The sequence below is a fragment of the Sceloporus occidentalis genome, unplaced genomic scaffold, assembly GCF_023333645.1.
Source record: "Sceloporus occidentalis isolate IW3139 unplaced genomic scaffold, rSceOcc1.0.p SCAF_2, whole genome shotgun sequence".
In the NCBI taxonomy this organism is placed as follows: Eukaryota; Metazoa; Chordata; class Lepidosauria; order Squamata; family Phrynosomatidae; genus Sceloporus; species Sceloporus occidentalis.
In genome coordinates this window covers 76787365-76803123 of record NW_028316982.1, presented here as the reverse complement: position 1 = coordinate 76803123, position 15759 = coordinate 76787365, and the positions used below count along the sequence as shown (strand labels likewise).

Here is a 15759-nt window from a genome sequence, read left to right as displayed (position 1 = left end):
CATTATTTGATGTTTCATAACATCACCTCAGTTATGGCAACAGCATTGATCTGATCCAAACGTTTCTTCTTGGTTTACCTTTGTATCAATCTATAAATGTTGATATACATGTGTTTGACAACATGTCATGTACAACATGTGAATAACTTTACCAGACGGCAATGTTGAATCACGGTTGTTTAGATTCTTTTTTCTTTTAACTTTTTTTTTCCCAATCAGGTTCTGCTAGTGGTGTTTATATTATTGTGGGGTATAAATACCCGACTGTTATAGATTAGCTTCATGGTTTACCCAAATTTTGGAAATCTATTTTGAAGTGTTATACAATTGCTATATTGATGTTTCAAATATCCTTTTTTGGGAATATAGGAAAACAATGGTGTAAAAATGGTTTGTTTATATTACATTTATATTAATACATCATGTTTCCTACCTTGAAAACCAAAAGGAAGGCTGTTCTAGAAACCATTGCTGAATAATGTTGCTATTGTTGTGGAAATGTTTAGGTATATTAAGGACGGTAGACCAATTTCTGAGAACACAGCTGTATTTTATCAACAATATAACTTAACATTTTAAAACACGATTAAATATCCTTTTTCTTTTGGAAAAAAACCGTCTGGTGGCTTGTTTTCCATTATGTCAACAAAGCACGCATTTATATACACTGTATATACATTAGGTGAGAACATATCCATATATACATGGTGACATACAAAACCTTTCCTTAACATGAACATGAAATTTTACTGTGGTTCAAGGAGAAATGGTTTAAGTCCCTCTTTATCGGTCACAAAGGGCACGTAACAGGGTAAACATAGAATGCTGAAACATATCTGAGGTTTCAAAACAGAACCTTTTCCCTATATGTTTCCCTTATGGGGAAAATATTTTTTTTTTCTTGATTATCCTCCCAGTACGAGAACTGCATGGTTTATCTTGGTTTTGAACAGGTGCAACTGCGCCTTGCAAGGAAGATGTTCCTGCATTGCTCACACATTGCACGGTTCCAATGCAGCCTTCATTTTCTGGGGGATCAGTGACTGCAACAACATTCCGAACATCCCTGTTGATGTTCTCTACTGTGTTGTCACCATCTCTAATTTCACTACTAGGAGTGACAGGACAACCATCAGGAGCATAAGCAGGAGGAAGTTCATCAAAGAGTTCAGGGGAATTGTTCCCTTGACATTTCCCACCAAAATCTGATGTGGATGGTTGCTCCTGGAAATCTGTAAAGACAGCTGGGCCTGGTGTTGAAGGAGGAATATCACACGGAGATGCCCTGAATGATGTGTGCATAGTTCCTTGGGCAACAGTATCATGTTGCCCCGTTGGAAGTGCACATTCATGATCTACTTTCCTCCGGTACAGTTCAGTCATGGTCTCCATGTACTGCAACATTCTCTGTCTGTCCTGTGCACTTCTCCTTACATCTTCCTCCATAATATTTACAAGTTCCATTTCTGTCCTCCTACAGTCTTTCATGCTGTCGTGTACAATTTCCATGAACCGTTCCTGTGTTCTCCGGGTAAGTTGGGCCTCTCGACTTGCACTCTGCATTATAGTGCGCGCAATATGTTCTCCTCTTCTGGCGCGACGATTCCTGTTCCTGTTTGAACGCAGTCTTGTTCCAGGAGACAGCAATACATTGGGTGGTTCGTCCTCTGGATCGTTAGGTACTGAAATTTAAAAATTAGTGAAAATAGATTAAGCCCACAGGAAGGAAATTTATTTCTAATGGTAGCATCATGTAAAGGGTTGTAGACAAAGAATTTTCTTAGAAAAGCAGATGCTACCTACCATCGCTTCTACCGCTTGTATCATCTGCACGTCTTTCCAAGTCACCCAATTGTTCTCCAGTCGCACCTTCAAAGTGGAGCATTAAACACCAACGTTATTTCTTTTGAACACATATACAGGTTCACAATATTTATGAAGAAAACAGAGATCCAGAAATTGACATAAATTTATATATGACTACCTGCTATTTGCGTAGGTCCACTTTCCAAAATTGTGACAGGTATCGTAATGACTGTGTCATCGAGACAAGTGTCATCAGAATCTGAAAAATGCAAGGGGAAAAAAAGAGTAAAGCCTTTGTCTTTTTAACAAAATAATGTTGTCACGCACATAGCAGAAATCTTCAGGCATTACAGATGGGCAACTTGCCTTCATCACTGTCTTGTCTGGTAGTTGTCTCTTGGGTGCTTCCTTCGCCTGTGTTAGCCATGGAGGTGGATGCGGTTTCTTGAGTCACATTTGTGGTTTCACCCTCCCTTTCAAAATCAAGACTTCGGGATAACCTGTTAGGGGTGATGCTAACATCCCCATGAAAGATTTCCTCTAGTTCCCTATAAAAGGGACATGTAATAGGGTTGCTTCCACTTCTCTGATTGTGTTTCACAACCTTTCTGTACTCAAATCTCAATTTTTTTGATTTAGATCTGCATTCCTCGGCAGATCTGACATGGTTCCTCTTTGCCATTTCATCAGATACAACTTTAAATTTATCCAAATTTCTGTAATTCTTTTTTAATTTGGTCTGCAATTTTTGTTCTTTCCATATCTCCAATAAGGCCAAAACTTCATTGGCACTCCACACCCTCCCCCTTGCTTGTGCGGAGGCACTGCTTTCGGTCACTGCATGGCTATCCATGGCTTTCCTAATTACAGAAAGTATAAAATAATACTGTCTGCAATTTAATTATAGAGGCTGTGAAATAAACTTCTGCGTTAGCACTTAGCTGCTGATGCTGGCTCTCTGCACTCCCAAACTCCCGGCACTGCAGTAAAAGCACTAGAGGGCGCAAGTCTAGTTTTGGCGCCAAGAATCCCTGCACAGTGATGACGTTGCAAATCCCTCTTCCCGCTGGACTTTTCGGAGTGGCCGAAGTTATTGGGAAGCAGTGATGGCGCGTAGTAAGGGATCCAAATGGGTCAATAAGGAGATTGATCTGCTCCTGAGAAGTGTTAGGGGGAGCGGAAAATTAAAGACGCTCATGAGGTCCCGTTCTGTACCCATTCTTCCTGTGCATAGAGAGGTAGCAGAGCAATTAAAAATGCATGGCTACAACCGCACCGCCGAAGAGGTATACATGAAGTTCAAAATGACGCGTGAAAAATTTTTGGCCAGTCTAAATAGTTTTGGGCCATCACCCCCCAAAGAAAAACAACCACCCTTTTTCCCCCTAATGAAAGAGCTGTGGCTTATGGCGGGGAACCATGGCTCCCAGGAAAAAAATCCCTCGGGTAAGTTTGTAGCTTTACAAGTAAAGGCTCATTGTTGCATAGTATGCCATGGAATTCCTCCAGTGTTGTAGCCATAAGGAACAGTTGCTAAAGACAGTCACTATATCAATATCATATTAGGCTACTTCCCTTATCAGTTTCCAAAAGAAAAAAACACTACAATGGACTACCAGCCCTGAGGTCGCCATACTTTTCCAACATAGGAAGGGATAGATGGGTGTACATATGGAGGATAAAATTATTAGACAACAGCATTGCCACTCTGTTTTCTTACTTTTTTCTAACTGCAAAAAGATGGAGACATTTTGATGTCCTACATTTTTAGTTGTATTATCAACCTGCAGTTTTCCTAGAGTATTCTTACTATGTTCAATGCACAATTTCTGATCTAGTTATCTCTTTAATTTTTTTATATGGATCAACATGCAGATACTATAGATGAACCTTGCTGTAGTGGAGACATCTTGCCAGAACCCCAAACTCTTGTACCCAGCTACATAACTGAACTTCAACAGTCAGGTGAATTTAAATAAATATGCATTGTCTTTTTCAAAATAGAGTGGTGGTCATATAAGGATTAAGGTTTATATTAATAACTTACATCTATATACCGGAGAACTGAATATCACGAAAACTTTACTTTCAAGACAGTAAATAAAAAGAAATATATGAACATATTGTGTTAAACAGAGAATACATTGCAATAAACTGTCTTATTAAAAGCTTTTTGTATATATCTTTTGTCTGTACAGTGCAATCTTCCTTGAAAACGCAGGAAAATATCAATCGGAAAATTGTGGGAGTACTACAGAAAATGAATGGAAGACTAAAGAAAATCGAAAATATAATTGAATTGCATCTGCAGAAAACATCCAACACTTAATTGTATTCACACATGTTTTTATTACTGCATTGTTATTGAATACAAGTTTTGAGTTTGGACACAGTACTGTACTCTTAACGTAAGATGGATGTTATTTTGTTTTCAAATAACATGCATCGATCGATGATAACGAAGTTATGATTGTCCTTTTTTTAAAAAGGGTACTTATGTTTTTTTTATAAAACCTTTTTTTGACTTGCATCCAAAGTTGCATATGGTACATATATGTTGTTCCAAGGGAACCAGACTTTATTTTTAACAAGTGTGATAACCCAATTTCTGGGTAATCATTTGTTTGTTATTATATTACAGATTGAGAAGATTGTTTTGTTGTATTGCGTCGCGGTGTAATAAATGCAGTTTGTAATTAATAACTCACATCTGTTGCCATGCTTAACAGTAGTGTCCTTTACTTCTATATAAAAATAGCTGTTCAGACTGGCAGATTGATAATTTCTTGAATACCATGCCACCAAGTACAGGAAATACACACTGCCAAGAGCATCAAAGGTACATAGTTTCATAAAGATAGAGGTAACATAACAACCTTTATCCAGATATCAAATTCGCTTAGCTGTGAAAAGCTAGCATTCCAAACAGTCAAGGTAGATGCTGGTATGACATTTACCAGTTGGCCCCTGTAAAGTTAGCCCACATCATACTGCTTCTGTTTGACAGCCTTTACATGTACTTTGTGACCAAGAAGTGTCTTCATTCCAACAATCCCAAATGCATGGTAGAGTGGCCATACATGTTATTTTATACATGCAAGTAGAAATGTTCTACAAAATAAAAATCATCCCAATTAAAAGCAATGGAAATAGATTGCTGTGTAAACTTTCAGCACTTGGCAAATAAAGCTTACCAGTAATAACAATAATAATATTCAGGCAGAGAGTATTGATATACATGGTTGCTTAATGATCCATCAGCAATGGTAAGTTTTGAGTGGCAAATTGTGCAGAACTATAAACAAATTCTAATATTAATTAAATTCTGAATATGAAATAATTTCTCAAATGCATAACAGATTACAGATGAAAAAGAACATAATTCCTGAAATCCAGAAATGATCCCTTTTTTAACATGCTGGAGGGAGAACAGTTCTTTGAAAATAATTTTACCAGCCAGCAATGAAAACCATGGTCAACATTACACATAAACCCACTTCCTCAGATGTAATTTTGGCTTAGTTAATACTCTTCTTTGGGCTGCTCATGCTTTTCAAAGAAGAAGATCCATTTGCATATTAGCCAGCATGCTGCCAATCCCCGGCACACCCTCTATGGATGTCTATAGTGTGGGAAACTCCGCCTTGCATGCATTTCTACATGGCCCCCACCCTTTCTCCCAAAATGGAAGAGACCTTCAGGGGACACTGGGGAGGGAAGGGGTTTTTTTCTATTTCTTTTCTTTTACCAGAATGTGAGGCGGGGAAGTTCCCCGCCTCTTTTTGTGCAGGCCGAAATATACTGTCATCCTTGTAGGTCACACAGTATGAGAACAGGATCATATTGGCCAGCGGTCTTCTGGCAGCCCATTAAAGCATCTCATGAGAGGCTTTAATGCTGTTCCAGAATTCTGCCCGCTGCAGGCGACTCCTTTCTTTTCTGTGTCACCCACAAGGATAACAGCATACAGCGGCATGTCGAGCTCCCATGACAGGAGCCACGACTGAGCAATTTGGCATCAAGAGCAACCCAGACCCCACACATTTCCACTGTCTTTCGTGTCATGGCGAGTATCGCCGTTCCTTGCTCTATGACATCTCTTTCTATATGGTCGATCCTATACCGTTTGTCCTGCTGCCCACAACCCGCTCCTTTTGCTGTTATGAGCTCGTTTTGTCCAAAATTTAAAGCTAATTTGCATATATTTCCCAGCATTCCAGCACCCCTCATCCATTATGGCCTCCATGGCTTCAATACCCAAAACCCGGCCATCCAATAGTCTCCTTGCCTCCGCACATGTGACCCCGAACAACCAATCCCCAGTCTAAATTTGCCCCTAAATGCCTCCCTTTCCTCTGTCAATCATCTGCAGGGGGAGGAGAAGCCCCAAAGCCGAGCTGGAAAAAGCCCAATCTGTCATAAGCACGCAGGGAGGCCAGCCCCAAATCCTCAGAGCCCGACAGAGGTTTTAAAAAGACAAAAAACTGAGAAACCTCCAGGTTCCCCCCCCCCAGCTCAGAAAATTTCCCCCCTTTTCCTTGTGCAGCCCTCGGTGTCGCTGCATCCGCGGACCCCAGATGTCCTTTAAACCCCAGCCCCCGGATATCATGGTGTATTGTGCCTACACACAACAGAGATGGGTCACTTACACAACTCCAGAGATAAATATGTCTAGACACATTGCAATATGCTGGCGACAGAAGTCACTCTGTGACAATTCCGGAGACACTTGTATCCTCTGCTTTTGCGACTCGGTAACAGTTTGCAAACATGCAACCTGTGATACTTAGTGCTATGCATTATGTCTATGTAATGTCTCCATTTCTGCTTTTTTGTGCCCGTGCACAGAAAAAAAAACCTCACACACGTGTGTGTATGCAGAGAATAGGATAAAATCCTTTTGTCAAAGACGGGGGCATGTCATACATGGGAGAGCAAAGAAAAAATTAGTACGCTCTAGGACTTTGGAGGACTAAAAGGGAAGGGCATTCTTTCAGCCAATCAGGAGACGGAGGAATGCGAGAACGGATTTGAGAACACATAAGAATACCGCACACACCTCTGTTGGAACGTTCTCATCCCGTTCCAGCTCTCTGGGAACACATTCATATCTGTACCCTCCTGGAACACATTTGGAACGCATTTAAGCGTTCTGAGAACCCGATTGGAACACATACTGTGCGGTATACTCAAATGCGTTCCGTTCTCATCACGTGATGAGAACGGTCTCAGAACGCAGTGCGATAATCTTCTACATTTCTCACTCCCAAGCCTTCTTAACAATTCCCCCTTCCTCCTTTTCCTTGCCCCCTCCAACCCCCCAAACCCCTCGCCCCTTCTTTTTCCCAGGTATGTCTCAACTTAGGAGGGATTTATGGGACAGATCCAAAGCCTTTTTTCTTTTCTAATGGGGGCAAAGCCTTGAGAAGCCCTGGACCCCTGAGAAGAAGAGGAGGGGGGCTTAGAGAGAGGAAGAAAGAGAAAAAGAAGATGAGGAGGGGGAAGAAAGGAAGAAAAAGGAGAGGTGGAAGAAGAGGAGAAGAAAAAAACACGGAATAACAAGAAGAAGAGAAGGAGGGGAAAGAGAAAGAGAAAGAGAAAGAGGGGAAGAACAAAAAGCAACTTGCCTGCAAAGCCCTCTCCGCTTGGAATTTGGAGCATCATGCCCAAATAAGGAAGCAGAGGGCTGGCCAATAGAGGCAGGGCAGTGCAGCAGACCCCGCCCCTGCTGGTTTCAGTCCTCCTGCTGCTGCTCCAGACAAGCTGCACAGGCAGCACTCTATAGAAGGCAGGCAGCAGCCCTGGGAGCTCAGAGTTGGGCAGCCACCCGGGAATGGGGTCGGGGGCGGGACGGGACCGGGCACGCCCCCCAGGGGGCGGGAAAGTCCCGCCCACCACCGTGAAATGGCAACCCTAATGGCAGGGGAAGCTGCAATGGCCCCTGGCATCTCCCTGTCACCAGCCTTTCCCCTCCCTCCCTCCCTCCTCCTTCTCCTCCTCCTCTTCCTCCATCCAGACCGTACCCTGCTGCCAGGTCTGCTTCTCATTTTCTGCCCCGTGGGCCTACCTTACAAGGAGGCCAGGACGGAAGGAGAGAGGCAAGCTGGAGCATGGAGGATGGAGAACATGCGTGCCTCCGTACTCTTGGCCTGCCTCCGGGCCCCGCAAAAAATGGGGAGAGAGGCAGGCTGGGAGTACGGAGGCATGCATGCATGCACGTCTTCCATCCTCCATGCCTGCTACCTCTCTTCTTCCACCCGGCTTCCTTGTAAGGTAGGTAGGCAGGCAGGCAGGTTGGTGGAGGAAGGAAGGGGAGGAGGAGGAGGAAGAGGCAGTGCTCCAAGGGTGGCAGAGGAGAGAGAGACCCATGGGGTCCCTCTGGGACCACTGCCACCTTTGGATCTCTGGATCTTAAGGGTGGCAGTGGAGAGGAAGCCTCAAGGGGGTCCCTCTAGGGCCACTGCCACCCTTGGATCGCCCAATCTAAGGGTGGCAATGGAGAGGGAGACCCTCTGTCCTCCCAGCCAGCCTTGGCTGTTTCGCCAAGATAGGAAGGGGGAGAGGGAGAAGGAAAGGGATAGCTGCTTGTCTTCCCCAATGGGAATGACAAGCGTGCCGGGAAAAAAAAACCGATTCCAAACAGGCCACCTTTCCATAAGGCAGTGCTTCTCAATTACTTTCTGTCATGCCCCCCCCCAGGAAAAAGAAAACATTTCGCGCCCCCCGCGCGACTGTAAATAGTATCATTTGTCTATAAAATTGTTATAAGTAATGTATCCTTACGGAGCCTCGCGCCCCCCCTTTATGGAGCCTTTCGCCCCCCCGGGGGGTGCGCCCCACTATTTGAGAGGTACTGCCATAAGGGAACGGGGGGCCTTTTGGGACTGGAGAACATAGTGTGGCGGACCTGGAATTGAATGTGGGTTATTCACCCAGTGGGAATGGGCTCCAAGAATATTATATTGGGGAGTGGGAGGACTGCATAGTTTTCTGTTTTGCCTTTGGCAACAAAATTCTTGGAGTGGCCATGGGTACAGGCCAAGAACACTTTTACAATTGAATTAATGATATGCTTGTAGAGATCAGTCCTCAGTTACATACCCTCCAGGTCTTCCAGTTTGGCATGGACAGTTCTGATCAAGCCTCTGTCTTTCCACATTTTCAGCTGCTTTTAAAATGTCCTAGTTTTGTTTTCCTCCACTTTCCCCCTTTATTCCTAGTTTTCCTTGGTTGCTGTAAACTGAATTTAGTGTGCAAAAGTGATTTGTACATAATTATTTCAGCTAGGAAAAGAGGAAAGGAGAAGGTAGAATCTTGCTCTCCCCAGTATCTCACACAAAAGCAAATTCCTGTAGCCTCTCCTAGCTTGCATATTTTTCCTCACTTTTGCCATCTTAACCTTGCCCTCATATTCCTTGGCCACACATGTCCTGGTTTTCAGCTGTGAAATGTTGGAGGATATGCAGTTATAGGTATGACCCATGAATCAACATTAATCTTTGAACAGATGTTAAAAATAAGCAGCACTAAGGGATATGTTATTAATCAAACTTCCTAATAATTATGAATCTCTCAGATACTACATTGGCTTAGAAGTACAATTGCCAACACCAGATAAATCTGTCTTTAATAAAAAGTAAATTGTCCGTGGCCCAAAGACAATGAATGAGATTTGAATTATTCTGTCATATTTCATTAATGATTGTATGAATGACAGCAGTGACAGATAAAAGCTATTTTCACATTTTAAACCTTTTCAGCAAACTGTACCATGATGAATGTGAGACAGAAAATAGTGCTTGGGTTTTTTTTACTATTATAGTCTCTTCCCTGTTTGAATTTTAGATTTGAAGAAATGGTATAAATGTTTCCCTCTAGTACACTCATGATTTGATCTGACTTTGAAATAGTGCTGGGAAAGCAAGTTTTATGTTCCCTGCTTAAAATTAATGTAGAAATAAAGAACCTCATAAGAATAATCACACTACATATTGATTGATTGATTGAAATTTTATTTATATACCGCCGTTCCTATGATCACGGCGGTTTACAAACAGAATAAGATACAATATGATACAGGTTATAAATATAATACAATAAAAATCAGAGTTTAAAAATCAAAATTAACAGCTAAAGTCCTTCATAAAAAAAAATCGTATACTACTATATATCATTAAAATCCATCATTAATCAATCAAAATAATAAAACAATATAAAAATACAATAAATAGTATGCAGGAGCAAAACAGTCAGGACATGTGAGGGAAGGCTTGACGAAATAAATGAGTCTTAAGGTTTCTCTTAAATGACTCCAGGGAGGGGGCTAAGCGGAGCTCCTCAGGGAGAGCGTTCCAAGACTGCGGGGCCACCACAGAAAAAGCCCTTTGCGCAGTCGCTGCGTATCTTGTCTTGGGAACACTCAAAAGTTTTTCCCCACGAGATCTGAGAGTGCGGGGCTGATTGTATGGAGAGAGTCGGTCCTTCAAGTACTCTGGGCCCAAGCCATTTAGGGCTTTATAGGTAACAACCAACACCTTGTATTGTGCCCAGAAGCGAATTGGCAGCCAGTGCAGATCTGCTAGTACAGGTGTTATGTGGCTGGCCCTGGAGCTACCAGTGACCAGTCTGGCAGCCATATTTTGAACCAACTGCAGCTTCCGAGTTTGGTACAAGGGTTGCCCCATGTAGAGCGCATTACAGAAATCGAGTCGAGAGGTTACCAGTGCGTGTACTACTGTTTCAAGGTCCCCCCGGTCCAGGTAGGGACGCAGCTGGCGTATCAGCCGAAGCTGATAACAGGTGCTCCTAACTGTCGCATCCACCTGAGGAGCCAGGTGAAGCAAGGAGTCAAGAAGCACCCCCAAACTGCGAACTGAGTCCTTCACAGGGAGCGTGACCCCATTCAGGACTGGTGGACAAACCTCCTTCCCAGGACCAGGAGAACCTATCACAAGTACTTCCGTTTTCTCTGGATTCAGGCTGAGTCTGTTTTCCCTCATCCAGCCCATTACCGACTCCAGACAGGCATTGAGTGGAGAGATGCCATCCTTAGTCACTGCATCAGTCGGAGACATAGAGAAGACTATTTGGGTGTCATCAGCGTATTGATAACATCGCGCCCCGTGTCTCCGGATGATCTCTCCCAGTGGCTTCATGTAAATGTTAAATAGCATAGGGGACAAAATCGCTCCCTGAGGGACCCCAGATGTAAGGGCCCTCCTATCGGAGCGACAGTCCCCCAGCTCCACCATCTGGAATCTGCCTGAGAGGTAGGAACGGAACCACTGCAAAGCAGTGCCTCCGATGCCCAACTCCCCCAGGCGATCCAGAAGGATACCATGGTCGATGGTATCGAAGGCCGCAGAGATATACAAATATCCTATGCTTTCAAAAGTCTGCAAGGGGGAAAGGGCAGGGGGAGAATGACATAGCTGAAGTATGACACCCATTAGTGAAGTCAAAATTATTTTAGGCTTCCTGAGGAATGTGGTTGTCAAAGGTCCTTTTAAACAAAAATATTGCATGTGCCTTACTGATGATGACCAAACAGCATGACATTTTAAAAAACTAAGTATACACAGAGTTCATAATCTTAATTATATATTTCTAATAATAGTGTCTATGAACAGATCATTTTTATCTCATGTGTTAGAAGCCCAGTTTACCTGAGATATTGGGTATTGTTTGTATTTAGGTCAGGTCATGGAAGCTGTTTCTATGATTGTAATGGCTGTGTTTTACGTTGGCCCTGGAGACTCATGAAGCCAAGGCACAACATAGCATACCTGTTGGAGTTCCCAGATCTCTTGGAGCCTCTTCTCCATTCTCAAAGGTGAGGGGGATGATGCTCAGGGCAAGAATGACACCTTGGGATATTATATATATATTCCCACTCATTTGTTAGATTTAGCATTTTTTTCCTGAATGCATTAAACTTCCCTGATCTAGGGGCCTGACCCAGAGTCTCAGTGCCGAGTCTTCAGTCTTCTGAGCAAGAGGGAAAAATCACAGGGTGAGAGTACTGCTTTGAAAAGTATGTGTCTATGTGTTTCTCCTTTGTTAGAAATCATGTTTGTTTGTTTTAATTTCAATGGGAGTTGTTTTGTTGCTGCTGCTGTTGTAAAACTGATGTTGTGTGCCTTCAAGTTGTTTCTGGCTTATGGTGTCCCTAAGGCCAAGAAATCATGGGGTTTTCTTGGCAAGATTTGTTCAAAGGAGATTTGCCACTACCTTCCACTGAGGTTGAGAGCATCCTGCTTGCTGAAGGTCAGCCAGTGGGTTTCATGAGCGAGTGAGGAATCGAACCCTGCTCTTCAGAGTTGTAGTCTGATACTCAAACTACTATGCCATGCTGTCTGTCATAAATTGTTGTTGGGCTACTGCCAATCATTCAGAACTAGTATCTCAGGCTCTTACCTCCCCCCCCACCATGTCCTTGTCCCACACACAACTGAATGCAGTTTTGAATGTGCATGATTCCAGTTTTTAGTTTGATTGAGGTCCTTCACTTTAGTAGCTCCTATAACTAGAAGTAAACTGCTTATCTGCAGTAGATTTTGGTTCATCATCCATTATTTACACAGAAGCAAATAATTTGCCTCTTCTTATACATAACACCAAATAGTTTTAATTATATTTTAACCCTTTTGTATGATATGGACTTTTAGCTATACCTGCTTTAAATTTTCTAAGCTTCTTTGAACCTTAAGATTTGGGCAAAATGTGGGATATTCAATCAATCAATCAATCAATCAATCAATCAATCATAGAGACAAATAAACTGAGGATTAGCAAGTGAGAGGCATAATCTCCCACACTTGTGAATGAAGGGAATAAATAGTAGCATCCTAGGCAGAGCTTCAAGGCTGACAATCTTACTTTGCCTGATGAAGGGAGATTCAACGGTGATGACTTCTGCAGCTTTTTCCCCCTTTGCTGATCCTAATTTCTACATAGTAAGAAGCAAGCAATTGACCCTTATGTTAGCCATAATGAAGCTGCCTGCTTGAGCTAAAGACCTGCCCCCCCTAGACAGCAGCCTATTTTTAATTATGACCTGTATTTGTATTGCATTTTAACAGCCAGGGATGGATAGGGTTGCTTGTACAGCATGTGCCCAAAATAATGTCTCTGAGGTTTGGTACTATGCACCTTGAGATGGGCACAGCTTAGAAATAATGAATTACAAGTAAAATAGTCGTCTATTCTGAGTTACTTTGTTTATATGCATGTAAAGAAAATAAGAAAGTGATAGACTACAGTACTTTTTAAACACCGTTATAAATAATGGGAATGAATAGCCCTTAAAAAGTAACTTTCCAAGCTCTTGGTTAGAGTGCTTGCCACAGACAGTAAAATATCTTGGACCAGCTATGGCAACAAAATTCTTGTTGAACAGTTTCACAAAAGAAACGCGAGAGGACAGCAGACAGAGGTCTGATCTTATTAGGCTCTGTTGAAACTAGAGTAGATTGATTGATTCAACTGTTGAATGCTGAGGCAACATCTCAGTAAATCCCATTGATTCAGTAGCTCTATTCTAGTTGGAAGTAATAACAGTATTCAGACCATAAAAGCCCTAAAGATCCATTTCAGTCATGAAACTGAAATATTTAAGATCAGATCAATCTCCGAATGGCAACCTGTCAAAATTAGTCCTGGCTGACACGTTTTTTTCAGGTCTCCTGAAAATGACCTTTAATATTTTTGTCCACTACTTCTTCCATTTTGTTAGTTCAGGTAAGTTAGGTGAAGTGGTTATGTTCTTATTCTTTTGTTCAAATATATTCTTGGAAAGAACAGCAGTATTTTCCCCAGACACAACAGATGTTCCCTTCAGTTGTAGCAGCCACTGTTCATACTCTCCCACTATGCATGTAGCTCTAATGACCAATTTTGGCAGCACAACAGAGCAACAAGTGAATCCCTGGACACATTGGCAGCATTTGTATGGCTTTTGTATTATTTACAGCATTTGTATTATTTACAGCATTTTTATAAATGTTTTCCCCCTCCTGGGAACAATGAAAAAGCAAAGCTTTCTTTTAAGCACAAGGAATTGTGGAGTAGGGAGTAAATATGAAATAATGATCTAAAGAATTGCCTGATTTAGAGTATAATACATATAAAAAGACTCTGAAATGTAGGAGCACCCCACAGCATCTGTCACTCATTTAAAAACAAGCTTTGCCCTGAGCAGCCCCCCTCCCCCCTTTTTTTTCCGAAGAGCTTTCAGGTTTTTCTCTCAAATTCTGCTTTCCTTCATTATAAAGAGAAAACTATGTCTGCAATGCTATATACCTTTTGTTTGTTGCTGTAGCTTTAGGCTGACTTTGACTTATGGCAACCCAAAGAATGAGAGATGCCCAAGATCCCTGGTGATCAACTGTGTGGCTCAGATCTTGCAGACTCAGGGCTGTGGCTTCCATGATTGAATCAGCCCACTTGTAATACAGTTTTCTTCTTTTCCTACTTTCTTCCATTTTTCTCATCACTGTAATCTTTTCCAATGAGTCACATTGTTTTATGATAAGTATAAAAAGTATGAAAACTTCATTTAGCCAACTTGGCTTCTAATGAAAGTTCAGTCTTGATCTGCTCTTGGACCCATTCATTTGTTGTTGTTGTTTGGCTATCCATGGCCTCCATAGAACTCTTTGCCAGCATCACATTTGAAATGAACTGATTCTCTTCCTGTCAGTTTTCTTCACTGTTCAGTTTTCAAAGCAATACATAGAAAATATATACCTTTACTTCAGATTCCTATTGAATTTATGTGGGATTACTTCTGTACAGACACGTATAGGATAGCAAACTACTCCAGAAAGCATAGAGTTGGAAGACATTTTGGAGGTCAGCTTATTTCAACACTCTGCTAAAAGCAGGGTCTGCACTGCAAAATGTGGCTATAGCATCTTTCACATTTGGTCATTCTGCTTCTGCTTAAATGTTTCCAGAGAGAGTGAGGCTGCTGCCACACCTCAGAAATAAAGCAGTTTGACATCACTTTAACTTCCATGGATCATGCTATGGAATACTGGGATTTGTAATTTGGAGGTGCACCAGGACTGTCTGACTGGGAAGGCTAAATATCTCACAAAACTACAAATCCCAGAATTTGAGCCATGGCATTGATAAAGTGGTGTCAAACTGCTTTATTTCTGTAGTATGACTGCAGCCTGAGAGAGCCCGTTTTGAGGCAGTCTGTCCCATTGTCAAATCACTGGAAGTATTTCCTAAAGTTTGGCTGAAACCAGTTTCCTTGCAATTTCTCCCCATGCATTCCAATCTTGTCCTTTGGAGCAATGGAGAAACAATTCTGTTCCACTTTCTGCTTGGTAGCCCTTCAGATATTTGATGACTGCTGTCATGTTACCCCTTCATTTTCTCTCCTTCAGGCTAAGCATACCCCAGTTCTTTCAACTTCCACACAGGACCTGATTTCTATACTCATCACCACCATGGTACTATTTTTATCCCATTTTCATGTATACCCTACAGAATTTTAAAAGAATTGTATGGGCTTCATGTAGAAAACAGTGAAGCCACATTGCATTTCTCTCTGTGTTGTAACTTATGCATTTTTAAAGAAAATGCTGTGTGATAACAACTCTCACAGGATCAGTTCAGATGGTCCTCAGGCCCTGCGTGTTAGAGCTTATTTTCTAGTGATTTCTGTATGCAGAATCAGAATATTTAAATAACTACAGGATTACTAAATGCAAGTGCCTTCTACCTGTGGCAGTTATAAGGAAGCTGGGGGAGAATGAGGGACTGAGCAAGCCTCTTCCAATTGCATGCTGGCTGTCTAGCAATCTATCTTCTGAACAAAACTATAGTGATAGCAGAACAATCTTTCTGAATGGCATGAGAAGAAAAATATCAATTTAATGCCAAGGCTTGTGTTAATAATAATAATAATAATAATAATAATAATATGTTACATATTTTGTC

At 41.9% G+C, this 15759-nt stretch overlaps 1 protein-coding gene across 1 annotated transcript; it reads right to left on the bottom strand.

Moving 5' to 3' along the window:
- Positions 1 to 504: 504 nt before the first annotated feature.
- Positions 505 to 3538, bottom strand: LOC149318574 (uncharacterized). Its single transcript, XM_089510054.1, has 2 exons — positions 1804 to 3538; positions 505 to 1682 (listed from the first exon to the last, which is right to left on the bottom strand). Exons 1-2 carry the CDS (start codon positions 1883 to 1885, stop codon positions 877 to 879), a joined length of 888 nt encoding a protein of 295 aa, XP_089366180.1. The 5' UTR covers positions 1886 to 3538; the 3' UTR covers positions 505 to 876.
- Positions 3539 to 15759: the final 12221 nt, after the last annotated feature.